The sequence below is a fragment of the Embiotoca jacksoni genome, unplaced genomic scaffold (genome assembly GCF_022577435.1).
Source record: "Embiotoca jacksoni isolate LCO1_2020_lvr unplaced genomic scaffold, fEmbJac1.0.p SCAF_11, whole genome shotgun sequence".
Lineage (NCBI taxonomy): Eukaryota > Metazoa > Chordata > Actinopteri > Embiotocidae > Embiotoca > Embiotoca jacksoni.
The window spans coordinates 18,043,793-18,062,988 of NW_027185241.1; the positions used below are offsets into that span (position 1 = coordinate 18,043,793).

At 42.1% G+C, this 19,196-nt stretch overlaps 1 protein-coding gene across 2 annotated transcripts in view; it reads left to right on the forward strand.

Moving 5' to 3' along the window:
* zfpm2a (zinc finger protein, FOG family member 2a) overlaps nucleotides 1-19,196 on the forward strand; it is a 118,258-nt gene that overhangs the window by 57,098 nt on the left and 41,964 nt on the right. Inside the window, exon 5 of one of the 2 annotated variants that reach the window (XM_069143447.1) lies at nucleotides 16,071-16,179. In XM_069143447.1, coding sequence (XP_068999548.1) covers nucleotides 16,071-16,179 — 109 coding nt within the window. Of the gene's footprint in view, nucleotides 1-16,067; nucleotides 16,180-19,196 lie in introns of both variants that reach the window. The other variant, XM_069143446.1, reaches the window with a different exon arrangement.

A 19,196-nucleotide genomic window follows, 5' to 3' on the forward strand; every position in this document is an offset into this window, starting at 1 on the left:
ATCTGCATATTTTATGACAAAACATTTTAATTGGTGGATTTGGAGCTCCGTCCAGGCTTCAAATGAATGAAGTCACAATCCATTATTTTTGATGTTACCCTGCACACAGCAGCTTTATATCTCTTGTTTCAAAGATCCCAGCAGAGGCTGGCATTGACCTGCTGCTCTGCTGGAGTGACAAGTCCTCCATGGGTTTGATATTCCACTCTGCATTTGGATTAATTAAGAAATTCCTATTAAAATCATAACCCGCCTCACATTCATCCTGTTAAGAAACATAAGGAAAAGTCCTGGTGGATTTCGGACTCAGAGGCCATCCCCCCTCGTTTTCCCAGATTCCTTAAACGCTTAACTTTATTAAATCATTTCAGAGCAGTTTTGTCTGTTTTCTAAGCTCCCCTCTTGGTTTTGAAGTCATCAGTGGCTTTAAATAACTCAGGCTGTATTATAGCCATGAAATATGGCTTCTCAGGGTAAAGCCAGTTATCCTTGGGCGGAAAAGTGATTTGACAGAGCAACACCTCAAGTTGCCTTCCAAAGTAACACACTCCATATATTTCTCTAACAATCACTGCATGAATTTCCCTGAAAGGCATCAGAAACCAACCTTCAGCTGTCCCTCTATGGCCCTCAGACTCGCCAAGCGATGTCATATAAAGCATCTTCCACAAACATTTGGTGCTTGGTTGTTTTCAGTAGTTACAAAACTTTACAAATTCATCACACCACCAGCTGAACTGGATGCATAAACTGATTGTCGCTCCAGGCGAGAGTGATTCCTTCTTAACTAACTGCCCTCTGTGGAATTCATCGCTGCTTTCCAGATCCTCCTCGGGTTTTCCTTTTTTTTTTTTTTTAAGTGTGCAGGTGCTGGTCATCACCTGTAATAGGCTGTGGAGGGGTTACAGAATATGCCAAACCTCCCTCGCAATTAAAAGCAGGGGAGGAAGCTCTGGTATATTGCCTTTAAGGATCTCATATGTGTCTATTCTCATGGGAGCCCTTTCAATGCTTTGCTGCTTGCCCTCCTCCTCTCCTAAGTTTCATCTCTCAAATGGGGTACTGGCTGTTAGCAGCTTCTCACTATCTCTCATTAAAGGCTAGGTCAACTCAACTGGCATGTTTTGTTTTACCGAGCCTCCTTTTAGAGTTCAGTGGAACTTTTTTTTTTTTTTTTTTTTTAACTTTGGTTTTTAGATGCTGAATAAGCCAGAAACTGCAAAATTCTTGTGTTTTGCGCATCACGAGGGAATCATCTCATTTACAGTAGCATAGTTGTATTTCTTTTCTTTTTAATCAAGCCTCTAGTCATCGAGCTGCTGTCTTGTTAAACACGCTGCCAATGGCAACATCCTTAATATTGTGCTGCATTTACCTCGGATAGTTCAGTGGGAGTCGAGGGAATTGTGCAAATCTTCGGATTCTGACACATTGAGACAGGAACAAACCCTGATGGCTCACCTGGCGAGGCAAAAGTTGAAATAACAAATGTCAAAGTGAGAAGGGGGAGGAGAGACAGGAAAAAAAAAAAGCCTGGCTAGTTTTGATGCATGTCAGGGTGGCCGGTGCTGCCGAGCAGGGTCAGAAAACGGTAGAAAGTGTTTGAGGTAGAAATGAAGGCCCATTGCTTCATGGGTCTCTACCTCAACTAGGAGGCACTCTTAGTCATTCTTATGAAGTGTGACCTCCACAGACTATTAAATCTCCTTTTACTTTCTTAGATTTTTTTGAAACCATAGAGGTGAATGAATTACCCGAAGGCAGTCAGGTATGTGGCACGATTGACACCTCTCTCATGCTTGAAACACATGACCCGCCGGTGAGATATTGATACGCCCTCTCTGAAATCAAACATATTTTATCCCTCCATCCAGACACGTCATTTAAGATATGACTTTTTAGAGGTCAAGCTATTTTTGTCGAGCCGCCATGCACGGTGCATAGGTCCGTTTCTCAATCCTTGGCATGTCGCCCAGAGCGGGACTAAAGTGTAATGACTCCTTAAAGTGGCTTACAGTAAATAATGAAAATACAGTGAATTTAAGCAGCGTTTGCATTAAACGGGACAGGAGAGGCACTTTGGCACATGCAGAGCCATTTAGGAGGAGAGTGCGTGGGGTTCGGTTGGTGTCTGGGGAGCTGTCTTGTGGAAGTGGAAGGATGGGAGGAGGCGAGGGGAGGAGGGGTGTTACCGGTCCCTGGAGGCAGCAAATGGGAGCCGGTGCTGAAGCTGGCCTAGCTACATGTGCTGTGGCGTGGGAGCCTGTGTGGGTTTGGCCGCTGGTGGACAACAGGACTCAGTAACTGAGCGGAGTGATGGATGATGCTGAGAAAGAACGGCGAGTGGAGCGTTTCGTGCAGTTGTCCAGGCAGGCCTGGAAACAGAGGTATAAAGCTTGAAAAAGAAAGAATGAAAAGAGAGCAAGTGAGCGAGTCTGAGAGAAATAGCGGGAAAAAAAGCATGACAGGAAATCTGGGCATCTGCAGGACAGAGATAGGGTCACATCTCTACAGTTTATCAAAGGGGAAAGCAGATTTCACAGCTGATGGGTCGGCCGTGGCAGGTCTGTAGACCCCAGGGGCTCAGCTTGGCATGAGGGACTGGAGTTGTAGTTATTGCTGTTGCAGACCTGTTAACACAATCACATTGCACTGTGTTAGACGGCTCATATTTCTGGCCTTACTTTGGTGGATTTATACGTTCTTTATCAGTCATAGATCACCTGTAGACTGTTTACATTTTTATCCAAATATAGAAATGATTTCCATTTAATTTTATACTTTTAAAACCATAATACAACAGTTTTTATGAGGATTTAAATTTCTACTTTAACACAGCCGTAAGCTCTCAACTACACTGAAAGACAGACCAGAGTGTGAACTGTAAGTAATTGGCCCAGGTCAGAGCACTTTGTAAAAGGAGGGAAGACAGGAGGAGAAGGGTCGACGCAAATAACAGACAAAAAGACAAAAAAATAAAAGAGAAATAATCCAAAAAGAATAAAACTCCCAAGAGATGCCTCAGTGCTGCTGTTGTTAGCTGCCTCTCCTGCTCTGTTCCTCTTCGTCCTCCTCCTTTTCTCTGTCTGACTGATGGAGCTGCCAGAGCGCCGTCTCATCCCTCACTTCTCTCACTGATCAATCAGACCATTAGACTCCAATTACAGCCGCAGCCCCGGCGCAGGTGAGCGACGAGCACATTCAGCCGGCTGCCGACAACGCCTCCGCCCGGCTTCCTCACACTCTCCAAATTAACGCAAATTAATAGTGACACTCAGACATAAATGTCTGCAATCGGGGGGCTAAATTAACAGTCTGGGTCGAAGCTATTGAGTAGCAGGTGTCTTTAAAAGCGGTAATTACCTATGCTGGACAGAACTGGGAGGAGAAGGTGGCCCACAGTTTGCCTGGAGTAAGAGGCCTGGCCCCGGTGAGCCTGGCTTCCATTGTAGGTGTTAATAATTGATTGGGAGGCAAGCTATTAATGAGCAGCAGATTTAGAGCTCTGTTGTAAATGTGTGTTGATGAGGGTGTTGCCGCCTCTTGTACAATGCCTTACCAATGCTAATTACTGAGGCTTAGTCAAGGTGCAACTGTAATGAGCCTGGATTCAATAGAATTCTGCTCTTTATGTGTTTTGAGGGCCTTTTAGTGCAGATTACAAAGTAATTGAAATGCACAAGACTTGCTTAATTTCAGATTAAGATCTATCAGGCAGGTTTTTATCTCATCTACTGTCTTAATATTGTTGCATATTAGTTAAAGTTGCTGTGAGCATAGGTTTATGATAAAAACAGATCTAATCTGGGTCTTCAGACAAAGGCAGTGATTTGAAGAACAGCAGGTTACAAGGACATAATAAAAGTCAGTAAGTGCTACAGGCTAATTAAGCAGAATACAAATGTTACCCTTGAATCATTACGATACTGTTGTATTTTGCCAATATCTTGGCCTAGTTGAAGTTTAGGGTATGTTTTTAACCTGTGAAAGATTAAGGGGAAACAGGTAGGAGTGGAGAAATAATACAATTTAAGTATTAGGAACCTCTGATTCTAAAGGCTTGATCAGTTCTTTTAGGTCTACTGGTGTTTAGTCTCTCACTGAAACAGGTCCAGAATTCAAATTTTTGCTAAAATGTTAGTGAAAACATACAGATAGCTATTAAATGTTGACACGTGTGCGTGATGCTTCCACCTATTTGAGTGCACACACACTGTGTGTGTTTTAGGTCCATATTGATTATGAATGTGCTTGTGTGTGGGAGGACATGAGCACATCAGTGTGCGTGCAGGCTGAGTGCTGCTTTTGGCTGCGAACAGAGAGCTTTAGCTTGTAGACTACAGAAGAGCAAAAATGTCAAGATACTGTCCTAATTTTCACCTGGGACAGAGAGAGAGGCAGAGGCTGTCAACCGATGGAGTGTGATTATTGTGTAATTTAGTACAAGGGTAGGAATATGGGCCTGTGCAACCAAAAAAATGCTCCAGAAATTATTCAGCCCATCACTCAAGCCATTTATCTCACCCCTTTTGCCCACCCTCTCCCTCCAATATGTTTATTGTTAGCTACCCCTAAACTTTAACAAGTGGTGGCGGATTTTTCTGTTTCAGAAATTATATTTTTCTTCTTGTCATTGCTTCATTAATCAAGAGGAGGCATTCTGAAAAATGTTTTGTTTTGGAGGCTGCAATCTATTTTGTGTGTGTGTGTGTTGTAGTTAATCTGCGCCCGTGGCAGGTTTCCCCTCCGAAACGCAGCGCTAAGCAGCGGTATCGCAGGCCTATTGTTGTAGCCTCTGTCATAGCAAGGAGAGCCTGATGCAGGCCTGGGCTCGCCTGATAAGGAAAAGAGGATTCAACATGGCTGGAAAGGAGAATCAGTGGGACTTGAGAGTGGAGTACGGATGGGGCAGATGCGCTCTCACACAGACACAGACACACACACACAGACACACACACACACACACACACACACACACACACACACACACACACACACACACACACACACATACATACATACATACATACATACATACATACAAAGTCACACAAACATACAGAATGATGCACACATGTTCTACACACATACAGTCACACATGAGCCGACACACACACAAATCATCACCATCATCACACTGGCACATGCCCAGGCAATTATTTACAGTAACATCCAATTACATATGCAAGAAGGCACCCCAGGATAGGACCTCTGTGTAGCATCGCTGTTAAATCACGCATGCACGGCATCAACTGAAAATGTACACAAACAAACAAACCATTAAACATTTTCATTTATGTGTGCATTTAAAGGTGGCCTGTGCTTTCTATCTGAAAGTCACACTGTCTTGGATATGGTTTGAAAACGCCCGACATTATCAGGACTAACAGGATTTGAATTTCTGTGTTGGACACACAAATAATTTTGGCACAAAGAATGTGGCTTCATCTAATGAAATAATGGGCCCAAATTTTAGGCGGAGAACCAATTTGTGATTGCATGCATCAATTATTTCTTGGGTTTAAACCAATATCAGGGCTGGGGTCTCTTCAGATGGGTAAAATGGTAATTATCTGCTCCGCTTTCCCTTGCTCAATGTCATCCATATATTTATCGATGGCATTATCGATGGTTTTCATGTTCGTACATGAAAAGGACGAAACATCCAAGCCCATTTTATTGAAGTAGCCCTTTAAATCTGGGCTTTTTAACCCAGATCAACATGACATTGATGTCTGCTTGTGAGTCAAGTGTAGATGGGGGTGCAGGCTGTGGCAAAAGAAACACACAACCATTGTTTTTTTTTTGTTGTTTTCTGGTTTTTTTTGCTCTTTTTGTGTTTCCAAGCCTGCACTTTCAAAGTTTGTGTGCATGGCTGGAACTCATTGCCGCCCACAGCTCCATGCATTAGCCGTGAAGCACTCAGTCAGTCAGCTAGTCAGAGCTATTATGGCCACAGCCGAGCTCCACTGTTTGAGAGATAATACATGGTTGACTTGATCTACAAGTGAACCTGACATTTTGCTGTCCTTACATCACAACACCACTACCCAAACTGATATGGCAGGTCCCCTGATAAGCAGAGCAGGACTCACTGATTTGCTTTGTGCTCACTTTAATGGCTGCATGTTCCCTCAAACATGCCAAGGATACAGTGACTACATCAAAACACAAATACAAAGATGATGATCATTTGCAGCAAAATTGATCGCAGTTTTGGTTTCCAGCTTTTGCCACAAATATCACACACTTTTAATAATTTTTAAGCAGTAAATGTGGCATTTTTAGGTCAGAATTTATTTATAAATTCCTTGTTTTAATTACAGCAAATAGTACTGAAACTTAAAACACGGTTTGGGGTGATATTGGCAGTATTTTCTCAAAATCTGGACCATGTTGCTCATAAATCAATTTTTTCACAACATCTTTTAACTCCCTCAGTTATCAAATGCTTCAGCTTGCATCCAATTAAAATTAAATGTTGTGCTTTTTAACTCAACTACATTTATTAGGCACTTATTGTTAGTAGTAGTTGATGCCACACTGTAAAAGTCCTGCAGTAATAATGTGATTAAAGATGCATTATCAGCAAAATGTACTTAAAGTATCAAAGTAAAAGTACCCAGTTTATAAAAATACACCCCTTAGCAGTTTTTTGCAATTATATATTTTACTATTAAATTAATACGACTGATGAATTCATGCATGAGAAGCATTTTAACAGCTTCAGCTAGATAATTTTTTTAAACTATTTTATTTGCAGAAAACTGTTTTATAGAAGAGTAAAAAATGCAGTATTTCTCCTGAAATGTATTTTGTTATTACTTTCCACTACTTCTAATAATAAGTAATAATATATCACTCAGCATGGCCATTTACAAATTTTTACTGATTCCTGTTACTGAAGTGTTGAATGGTGAACTGAAATGGTACTTTTATTCAAGTTAAGAGTTAACGATGCCCTCATCCTGTTTCATATCATATTGCCTTGTGCTGCTGATGTGGCTGGAATTGACATGCAAATGTGCAACTCTGTGATACATTAATTTACAAATATCCATGTTAAAATTTGAATTTATACCACAGATCATTGGTAGAGATGGACAAACGTCATTTCACACTGTTCCTGTCTCCGTAATGACATGACTCCATCCTCACAGAGACTCCAGATGTGGCCATTCTCCTGTAACTGCATACTGTAACTGTAAGAGACACACAGGCAGCTGTCATCCTCCAACAGTCTGTTCAGTCACTGTTCAGTAACAGCAGAGCAGAAGTCGGTGAAGACTGAAAGTCCCAGTGAGGCCTTAGGTCCTGGGGGGGCCACTCTTTACACCCGCAGGGCTCAAAGGGTGGAGCTGGGCGTCCCCTGTCCCCGCTGACTGCTCTCGGTGTCGCCTGTCTTCCCGTGGCCCATCAGGGGGACACAGTCTGGATATCAAACTGTCACACTGAGGAGATGTCGTATCTGCACGGTTATAGTTTCTGTATGTTGCGAACACGCTCAAACAGCTTGATATGAACATTAACATTCATGAACAACTGTTCCATTTGGGATAGCATAAGTCATACACTATCACTTACACACTTATCGCAAGAGTTTTATGAATCTGAATGACTGCTTGTTGCAGATTTGAGGAGATGACTCTTTACCTGTGATAGAGCCTTGTTTAAAGGAGCCAACAAATAAGCAAAGCAGGGTTTCAGTCTTTACACACTGTGAGTCTGACAGGCAGCAATAGTCAAGCTCACGAGTCCCTGGCTTCACACATATCGCCTTGTTTTACAGTACGCAATATGTCTTCCCAAATGAATGATTATCCAACACTTTTCAATACACAACAGACCTCTACTGTGGCAAAGGCGCAAGAGGAAGAACGAGGAGGAAGAAGCAGAGAGAAAGAACAGTGAAACAAAGTTGAGTGGTGCCAGCTGCTTTGCCATCTGTCACTGTCATGCTTGTAACTTGTGATATGTTGAAATAACTTTCTTGAGAAGTGCTGGAGATAATCCTCGAATGTTTCCATTTGCAAGCCCCTGATAGTCCTCACGGTATTTCAGTGCAAAGTGAGTTCAATACGGGGTTTGATGGACGTTGTTGATGGTTGACCAATCCATCTAACAGCTGTGATAATGGAAATAAACTGTTGTCCTCATTATCTCTTTGTGAGGAACTTTTAGTTTGAGCTTTGTTAGAACACGAGGATAACGAGAACATCTCTAAAAATCATACATTATTCACAGCAAATTGCTTTCTACTTGTGCATTGTCGCTCTGAGAAATTCTGCCGTTTTCCTCTCCTCTTTCCTCCTGGTCACATATGCGAGGGAAGTGGAGAAACAGAGAGGGTCGGCTTGCTTCACCTCCTTCAGAGAAAGAAAGAAGGACGGCCACCCCACAGGGAGGCAAACCCCTGCTGGTAGACCTTGATAAGTCCTCGCTGTCCCCTGTCCTGGCCTTAGCCCTCTGATCCTCAGCCTAGTTGGCTCAGGGCCTGCCGGAGACAAAGCCCTGTCAAAATGACTCAGGACGGATGAACAACCAAGCAGAAAAATGCAAGTCTCCTGACAAAAAAACAAACACAAAAAAAGGTTAGCATTGAAGATAAGAAAGCTGATAGGTGCTAGCAGAGATGAAGGTCTGGACAGTGTCCATTCTCTCCCTGGTGGTCCAGCAGCGCCTCATTAGATGGATGTGTATGAGGCTGTCAAAGCAGGAATATTATACCACGGGGTCGTCAGCAAACTAATTGGGTAACAAAGACCATTTCCAGCTCGGGAAACCCATCTTTTAAGAGTCCGTGTGCTGAGACTCTGATAAGAGAGTTCACGTCTAATGCATTTAGTGAGGGGCAAGTTCACCATCTTTATCTTATTTACTTAACTTGGTGTAAATATTGTTGGTCTTTTACAGCAGATTTAGTTAGACCCCATTTCCCTGATGTGCACGCACGGATCAAACTATTGAACAGTGCAGCAGTGTGCAGGTGATCAGGTGGTATGCAAATCACAGATACCTTTGTTCGCTTTCTTCGTATTTAGAACAAAGTTATGTTTGCGAGGCATTTCATGTGTTTCTTCTCTTTGTTCTTAATCTCCTGTGGTTTCTAATGTACTGTACTTTCCACTGTGTTTGTTATAATTATTGTTCTGTACACTCAGACATGGAGAGAGCTCAGTTTATGAATCGGGGTGAGTTTGGCTGCACAGAACAAAATATAAAATCACATACAGTAGATGCTATTTTAATGCATCATGAAATTTAGACCTCCACCAGAGAAGAGAGGGGAGTTCAAAAGATTATTAAAATCCAATACCTAAAGGGGGCACCGTGGTTTATCTAAAGTCAGGGGCTTTATTCAAGCATCATGCCTGCTATTTTATTGTTTGTCTTTATATACTGCCTCTGACTGATTCCAGTCTTCCATATGTGGTTATGAGAACAGGGATTTGTTGTGACCCCATTGACTGATTGACTCCCGAGTTCCCTTTTCTTCCTCTTTGAAGAAATGCCCCTGTCTGCATGTTTATTCCCAACAGAGAAAGAGTGGATCTGTCCAGAGAATACGCCACCTGCCACCTTGACCCCCAGGGGCCATGGTAATATCCATACAGGTGAACATTACTGGCTCCGGGTTCCCTATTATGTTCCCTCACACAGCTCCCTGCTGCTCGGGGAGTCAGACCTAACTTACATGCACAAGATCAAACAAGTCCTTCCCAATTGAATTCAAATGGGAAATTTTGAGTAATTCAAACAGTGAGTAGTGAAGCGACAGGGCTCCTCTGTCTCCTGACCAAAGCCAAACACAAGAAGTACACGTGTGTGTGTGTGTGTGTGTGTGTGTGTGTGTGTGTGTGTGTGTGTGTGTGTGTGTGTGTGTGTGTGTGTGTGTGTGTGTGTGTGTGCGCTCTACCTCCAAGACATGATTAAGTCCTGGAGCACATGCATTACAAATTCAGTTTTCTCTTGTTTACAACTTCAAATAGTTCTCAGGTCATCCGGATTATACATAGTTACAGAAGTACACATGCATTTACTTGTGAAGTTGAATTAAACATTCACCACTACAAAGAAAGTTGGAGACATTGTAGTTTGATGCTGAGGGGCTGGACAAGGTGGAGAGGAAGGGAAGATGTTTTATATACAGTATATGTTGAGTGTGGGGGACGTAGAAATGGAGAGGAGAGGAGAGGAGAGGAGAGGAGAGGAGAGGAGAGGAGAGGAGAGGAATTAATAGAAAATGAAGGAAGAGGGAGGTAAGGAAAGCATATCAGAAGAAAGAAAAGGAAAATGGAAGGAGGAAAAAAAAGGAAGGCAAAGAAGGCAGGGGTGGAGAAAGGGGGTTGCTTGTCTTCGGGGCAGGTACAGCTTACACTAAACTGTTTGGCTTTAGAGTTGGAGCACCTCAATGTGCCTGAAGGTGTTGAAGAATGGAGGATGGATAGAGTTCCCCCTCCTTCTGAATGTCTATTCTTCACTCCTCTTCTCTCTGATTTAGTCAGTAGCAGATTCATTTAAAAAGGCAAATACTGTGTAGATGTGCAATGTAGCATCGCTTCTTGATCAACATCCTGAGCAGCCAGTCATTAGTCTGCTTTACTGTGTCTTAAAACAGCAACTGAACATACAGTAATCATGCCACGGCAACCGTAGTCAGTATAAATACAACCGCTGTGAGCATTTCAATGGAGTGAAATAAGTAATAGCTAATGCAGCACATGGACTTTGATGCTTACAGTCCAGTCAGCAGGATAAAAGGTGATTTAAATGAGAAAATATTTATTCCCCATAGCGGCGCCATGATAGCAGCAGCAAAATAAAGGCACATGCGCACACTGATGGGTGTCCCTTTAAAGATTCCGGGAACAGCAGTGACTCTCTCAATTTAATCGATTTTAAAATGAAAAGTCAATTTAACAAAGTTGAAAAGAGAAAGATGGGCTAAGGGGAGAAAAAAGCATTCTCTTGCACTCAAGCAGTAAACTAACTGCCGCACAGAGCAGGCAGAGATTTCAGCTGAATTATCTCCCACCTCACATTTGCTCTTAGGCAAGCAGTTTAAAAGCCAAGCGATTGAGCCAGTGATCCAATTTGAAATGCAGAAATGATTAGAGCAGCTTGCCTCATTTCATATCGAAATTCTCTGATTTATGACAGGGCACCAGCCAAGATCTATCTCTAAAGGGAATTAGTGTGCAATTCCTGCATATTTCTGTTATTTAGTCTCCCAATAGCAGATGCTATAGCCTTAGAGAGAGAGGGGGGGGGGGGGGGGGTGAAAGGAATGAAAGCAGTATGTAGGTATCTTTTCATTTCAGCAGATGCAACCGTGGCCATTTAGACGAGGAGAAAATGACACAAAAGCAGACTTGAGAAATGGAGGTATTTCCCACTTTATGTAGGATGTTGACAGAGAATCTTATTTCAAGGTGCAATAGAAAATATGCAGCACCTAACTGAGCATGTTGCCAGCATGGATAGCAGTGGGAGAACACAGACTGTGAAGTTGGCTTTGGCCGTTTTATTCAAAAAAAAAAAAAAAAAAAAAAGACCCTTGCAACCCATCCATCCTTGAGGCTAAGAAAATATTAATACGCAAAGCGATAACGAGGGCTTGAGGAAAATCTCCCTTAATGAAATTTCCAGTTGACCACATGCAATTTGTTTCATCGCAGTGAACAACTAATTGCAATGGACGTTATCAAGGTGTGAGTGTGCTGCCTGCTGTAAACTGACTGGTAAAACAGGTACAAATCCATTATCCTCACTCCCATGTTAGAAACAGAGAACATATAAACTTGACATAACCCATGCATAAGCTTGTTTTTTATTAAAATATATATTTATACTGCGAGTGTGGTCTGAAAAGGAAGCGGCTCACAAAATAATTTGAGACATGTTGCCTGGTCGGAGCCGGTCAAATGTAATGCAGGGATGAGAAAGTCAAATGTCTTTATTCTAGTGGGGGGGGGGGGGGAATTGTTGAAAGTCTGGGTTTACTGTGAAAATATTCCAAAGATGTTTAAAATCATTTGACTGGAATATTGCGACTGGTGTTTTCATTTCAAAATGGCACTACTTCCACAGCGAGTGGGTGCTGAAAGCTGAATGTATAAAGCCAGTGAATGTCTTGAGATATTCAGACAGAGTGGTTTTGATCTCTCAGTTGTCTAAATCCTGCAGCTGTGGGATCAAGACGGATACAGTGCCAGTCAGTGACCTTGGTGGTGGTGGTGGTGGTGGTGGGTGGATTGGGGGGAGGGGTGGGATGGGGGGTGGGGGGGTTCGAAAAGCGACTAGGAAAATAATCATTCCCACCAAGGTTTGTATCGATTTCACCTGCCCTGACCATGAAGCGGGTTAAGAGTAGCCGGTGGTGGTGAAATGGTCAGTGGTGATATCATTAGCTTGTTGTTTACACAGGGAAGCAGGGAGTTAGAAGAAGGCTGAGTGTCACAAGCCAGTTTCTTCTTCACCTCCTTCAGCTGATCAGAGGATCATGGTATCAAGGAGGGATTAGTAGCGACTTGGGATTTGTGTGATTGGTTAATTTATTGCGGTGATGGCAGGTCTTTCATCTATGGCAACATTTAATCAGCGCAGCCACAGAGGCTATTACAGGTTAGCTCCTTTCTGGAGTCAGTCCGGCTGTGCCATCAGCTCTATCACAATTCCCCTGAAATTTCCAAATTATCTGGAACAGGCTTTAGCTTCTCAGTAATAAAAATTAGAACAGATTCCTGATAGAAGCTTTTGCTCACACAGGGCCAATTATAAATAGTACAGCCCTGCCTTGAAAGAGGGAAAAGGCGAAGGGGGAAAAAATCCAAGTCTGAGAGATGTGCACGGAACTTATCGTTCAGCCCCTGCTCCGCTCTGATCCAAATCCGTGTGGCTGAAAATTTATATTAGATTTTATCACAGAGGTCTAAGTCTAGAAAAATCAATGAAGGTTATCTTTTATGTTGCAGCAACTTGTGGAAATATTGATTTTCATTTTATAGCGAATTTGGAGCATCAGTTTGTAATCACTTCCTCGCTGACTACACTGTTTTGGTCACTGTATCTCTTACACGAGGAGCGGTAACAGAGCTCAGAGGAGGAAAAAAATAAAAATAAAAATACCAGGAGAGTATTGAAACCACTGGAGTGAAGGCAGAGGGTGGATAAACCATAACACACTACACAGAGAGGAAGGCCAGGGGGGTTACAGGCTCTGACAGGGATGATACTCTGTAAACTGATATTAAAGACTTTATCTGTATAAATATTTTATTGTTTTGTAATATTCATTTAAATATCACTTACAAATACCTAAAATATACATCTAATAAATAAGAATTATTTTTTATTTTTTTAAGAAATATATTCAGCTTTTTGCTTTTTCACATCATAAAGGTGACCTCACGTAAAAAAAAATATGTTAAGAACAGCCACTTGTTTACATGCAAATGCACTCTTCTTTTGCAGCCGATATATTAAACTAGCCAATAGGGGTCAGCATATTTTCTAAATTCCCCTCATCGTGCTGTGTTGGACAGGAAAAAGCCTCCGTATACGTCACATCCCTCCGTTTGTGGGGCTGGTGTAGATGAGGAGTTTGTTTCAATAAAGCCAGTTCATCACATGCTCCCTCGCTCCAGGGAAATCGTAATTTTCTGCCTGTCAATCTGCATTTCTTCTGGCCTCGGCCACTTAGGCCAACTGATCCAGTTGTACAAATGTTTTCATTTGCATTTGCAGACGCGCGTCGCTGCAGTGACGCCACTGGGTCTTAATCCCAAATATGTTGTGTGCGGTTGCCGTCGTGCATTTCTTTGTCTTTTGCGACGGCTGCTGCATGCAGCATGCTTACAAAGCACATATTGTCACTATAGATGCTTTATGTAAATCTGCACTGAGAGACTGTCATGGCTTGTTGCTGCTTAGTTTCCAACAAAAAGGAAACAAAGAAAATAGTCGAAATTGACAATTAAATCTAAATAATACATGATAAGAATTTTCAAAGTTTCTATCACAGCTTAACTAAAGGAACAATTGTGATAACTGCCACGAGTCTAACTAATTCTGTGTGATTCCTAACAGTGGGGACAAGGCTCGTTAATGTGGTATCTTGTCTCTGTTGGCTACATTAAGAGCAGCTGGAATATCATGAATTCCCAGAGGCACAGAGGGATGGCAGAGAGGCCTCTCGCTGCCGAATAAGAGATGGCTCCAGTCTGGAGATCTGAGAAAGGGTTAATCTGATTCCCATTTCAGATAGTCGTCCTAGCAACAATCGGCCGGTCCGCTCTGCTCCTTTGACAGGGGTGTGAGATTTTCAGGTTAGCCAGATAGAAGACTTTATTGTGAAGCTAATTTGAAATGTGAAAATCGCGGATGACTTAAATTACAGAGGTCCTCTCTCTCTCATCTGCTGCCAGGACGGGATAAGAAGATGCCAGGAGAAGGAATAAGAATATCAACAGACACAATTTACTGTCTGTGTTTGATCAGTTTGGCAGTGTAGTTTGCCAATGTGCAGAGCTATATATAAAGAGAGACTATTTAGAAATCTGTCTTTATTTAGTGTCTGTATTTGTTCTCTTAATTTTGCAGACAAAATCCAAACAGATTCCTATCAGCTCTCTGAGATGTATTTGCTATTTGTAAATAATTCCGTCTAAAGAAAAAAAAAAAAAAAAAAAAATCTATGTCCTCCAGCCTCCGACTAGATAGAGTTCATGAAAAGAGGAATGGGCGGGTGGAGGAGTGTGAGGAGGAGGGGGCCACGCAGGCACACTGCCGGAGCACAGTGCTCATCTCTTGTGCATATCTGTGCCAATTCAGACCTTTAACATGCTCAAGTGACATTTGCATTTATCCTTGAAGGTTGTTGCCTTTTGCGGGGGAGAAATAAGTGAAAAGCACGGGAGAGGGCTGGTATATTTTCTGTTGCATTAGGCAGATGGACAGTGTCCTGTCACTGGCTTCCTCAGATGGAAAAAGAAATGAAGTGTCGAGATTGCATCCCAATCAATTTTCTCTTTGCTAAACTATTTCTGTAACATCCTAATGAAGGGGGGGGGGGGCCCTGGGCTTAAAAGTAATGGCCTCAAGATGCTGACATTTTGCCTTTGAGTAATAGGCTACTGTACCCAGATGCCTAAGATGTTGCTACAACCACCACAACATGCTCACAACACCGCCAACACACCATTTAACAAGAAGCAAAAGAGGAAGAACACCAAAACAAAATCAAACAGAATAGAAAATCATATGAGGATAAATAGAGCAAGCAAATCTGGTGACACTGGACCATGTGAATCTATTATGGTGGATGTTGTTCTCTATCGCAGTTTTATTTCTTCTTTCGAAGGAATAAAACTCCACGTTTGACCTCTGACCAAGAAGAAAAATGACCTTACACATTCAGAATAATTTGCCGGCATATTATGAAAACTCTAACCTCAATCGCCCTTTGAAATGGATACTGATTCTTTAAATTCTTCCCAGCTTGTTTCAGGAAATAGTGAGATCCTGGCGATAGCGAGGCACAATGTGCCCAAAGTTCACCGCAGAACACTCGCTTCCTTCTCTCTGAAAGTCACCGTCCTTTTTTTTCCTTCTTTCCTTTTTATGATTCCCAGACAGGATGTTCCTCTTAATCTGGGAGTTCTGATACTGGATGATTGGGTTCAATCCTGTATGATAATTCCTGTTTTTTGATACAATGCACTCTCTTGCATCAACTTGTCATCACTCCTTAGTCATCAAACACACACACACACACACACACACGCACGCACACGCACGCACGCACGCACGCGCACGCACGCACGCACGCACACACACGCACACACGCGCACATACATACACGCACAACCTGCCCTGATTTTCAAATCTTCTCGGCAATGTATAAAAAATTGGATTGGGGTGGACTTGAGTTGAATGCTGTATAGTTTCTGAAATTGTCTCTTTACGGCCATTCAGAGCAGCAGAGGAGCGTAACTCAGTGGTTATTAATGTTTCTTTAATCACCAAAATAAGCAAATGATTAGTGTTTGTTATCTGTCCTCGACCAGAAGACGAAGAGCACGGTCCCGGTGGTGCTGAGCGCCGGCCCCAGGTGGCTGCTGGATGTGACTTGGCAGGGAGCGGAAGACAACAAAAACAACTGTGTGGTGTACAGCAAAGGTAAGCAAGCAGCGCCGGCATCCTGTTATCTCTCCGCAGCGCAACACACCACGCCACAATCCTCCATCCACTCCTCTCCTGCCTGTCTCGCTCTCGCTCTCACTCTGTCTGTCTCTCTGTCTTTCTTTTACTTTTTCCTCTCTCCTTTCTCTCCTCACTTCTCAAAGTCACAAACATGCACAAATAATTGCATCTACACAGCTGCAAGGACACACAAAAAGACATGCCTGCACACAGTCTCACACCATATCTGTTTTTCTCATCCAAAGAGTAATTTATATCACTAAAACTCTGATTAGAAACTGAGAAACATCACTTGACACACAAAGTTAATGGTCTTTAGATTTCACAAGGTAATTAATGCCCTTTTTTTCCCCCTCCTTTATACTAAGTGAATCCCTATCTCAGGGTAGATAGCAAGGAAAGCATGAGTGGAGATGGGTTTGCCACTTTGCTTCGTTTGTTCTCTCACTAATTCAGCAAAGCTTCACTCGTACATCTTTAATAAATCAGTCGTATTCATACAACCGCTGCTAGAAGTGGATTTATGCAAATATGTGTGAAAAAAAAATACAACTATCAGTCACAGAATCCATGTTGTTTATTCAAAAGTGATCTCTAAAGGCACAAAAAGTGAAATGACCCACTGTCATAAAGATAAACTCCTCAATCTACAGCATTGTGTCCAGCAAACCCTCATTAAAACAGCCCAACACAGATCTGTGGAGAGCCCGGTTTGTTGCAGATTGTATGGGGAGACGCTTAGACTGTATACAGCACTGACACGACAGCGTGGAGCTTCACGTCTCATGAAAGCGCAAGGCTTCCGCTGCTATAATTGGGTCTTGACGGGTGTTAACCAGAGACACACAGCAAAATAAATACGTAAATAAAGATGTGTTTTGGATTCCAAAGGGTGAAGGAAAAGGGCTCCATTTATCACTTTTCAAAAATGATTACCCCGTGACAATACCCCCAAAGCTGAAATGGAGCTTCTTCTCCCTCAAAGTGAATAAGTGGCAGGAGTGGGATTTGCAACCCGGATTTTCGGTCTCCCAATTCTCATCTACTAATCACTAGACTGCACTGGGGAGTTATCCTCTTAACCGGCTACTTAACTTTGTGCTCTTTATCACCAAATCATTAAAGTTTTGATAAGCTGTTAAAGAAGATTATGCACTTCTTTAAAATCTTCTAATCTTTTTGCTCGGAGACTGACTGTATGAAACAAAAAGAAGGGCAATAACAGGATTTCTCACTTTTTTTTTAGTCTAGAGAATTTACTCTTCCTCATACGCGAGTCCTGCAGATAGTATCTCGCCCCGCGCAGGCGAGCGTCATCACCTCAGCTCTGTCTCGTTTTGTTTGTCACTTCCAGTTTGACCTTATTAAATTACACACAATAACATCTCCAGACAACCCCTTGTGAGAGTTGTTCTGTTGTACTCTATAAATTCATTACTCTAAATCCTCCGCAAGAATCAGCACACGCTTGCCAACTGATAATAGATGATAATAGAGGGAATGTCAAATGCAAAGAATTAATTTAAATCTCAGAGTAGAAGTTAAATATCTTGTTACGTCAAATAGCTGTGAAACAATCGTCAGCATAAAATGCATCAGCACCATTTGATTCTGTTCATTTATAGTTTTAGCACATTTAAAAACTTTTTTTAACTCGTGAAATAATTTCGCTAATAATGTGATTTTTTTTTTTTTTTTTTCTCATGATTCACTTCTTAATGATTCGCGCATAATGAAAATGTTCATCTTGGAATTTTTTTTACAAAATTTACAAAATATCAAAAATTTGATACGAGTATCATACCACACCACACAAAAAAAATTCAGGCTGTGTAATTCCATACTTGACTCAAGCAGCTTTGTAACGACTTTGCCAAAGAGTGTTTGATAAATTGGTTGGTTGGGTCTCCGTTTCTCTCGATTTTTCCCTTGCAAAAAAATTTCCCCATTTGCTTCTGGTAACTTTTTTTTTTCCACGTGGACTTGGAATAAGTTCAGAAAGTGGTGAAGCGTTTGATGCCGTTGAGCTGTTTGACTCATGCGTCCAGACTGTGACTCGATTTATGCCGCTTATTCTTCTTCATCGCCTTCTTTTAAATATTCCAATCTGCATGTGTGTGCACCCTCTGGAGGTGACATTGAAATTGAGTGCTGGCGTGGCCGGAAATGTAAAATCTTTGACAAATTCAATATTGAATTTGGTCTTTTCGCTGTGAAGCTGTGCTGGAATTGTGGTTATCGTATCGACACTAGCTTGATTCAACTAAAGGAAAACGGCTTCTCAGAGTCCACCAGGAACTTTCTTCTCACCTCAAAAAGCTGAGGCCCAGATTGTTTATATCTTCACCCCTGTGCTGGTTCCCCTCTGTCGGCTGCTTCATTGCTCCCTGAGATGCGTTATTTATGGAAAACAGAGAATATCTCAATACACAGTATGCTTGCAGAATATGTTTTGGCTCACGTTTCACTGGTCTCGGCTTTCTTTATGGCTGCTTGCAAAGATAGTAGCAGTTCACTTTGGATGCTTGCCAGTGTGAATCTATGGGGGAGTATCTCTAAGTAAGGACTGCTGATTGGTTTGAGTGGCTGTAGCTTAGCGTTGGGCGTTCTGTCCTATGATTTCTGCATTACATTTTGTGCAACTGCTCATCCTCTATCCCCCAAACTTGTCAGGAAGTGGGGGAAATATGTGCAGAGTGAGAGAGGACAGGATTCAGCAAAATGATTCCTCTGAGAGTTGTATGCCTGCAATGTGTTATGTATAATACATGCACTGGAGTGTGTAACAAGCAGCAGGATGGCATAGTCATGTCCCCCATGGGGTGCCCCTGGTCATCAGCACCAAGACAAGCTAAACCTATAGTGTCAAATATAGACTGTTCTTAACTATTTTTGGGATCCTAGAATTCCTGTTCCTTGCTAAAACGATTTATTCACACACCATTTGCATTCGGTTTCCTGTCTCTATCATTTTATCCAGATGAAGAGAAATG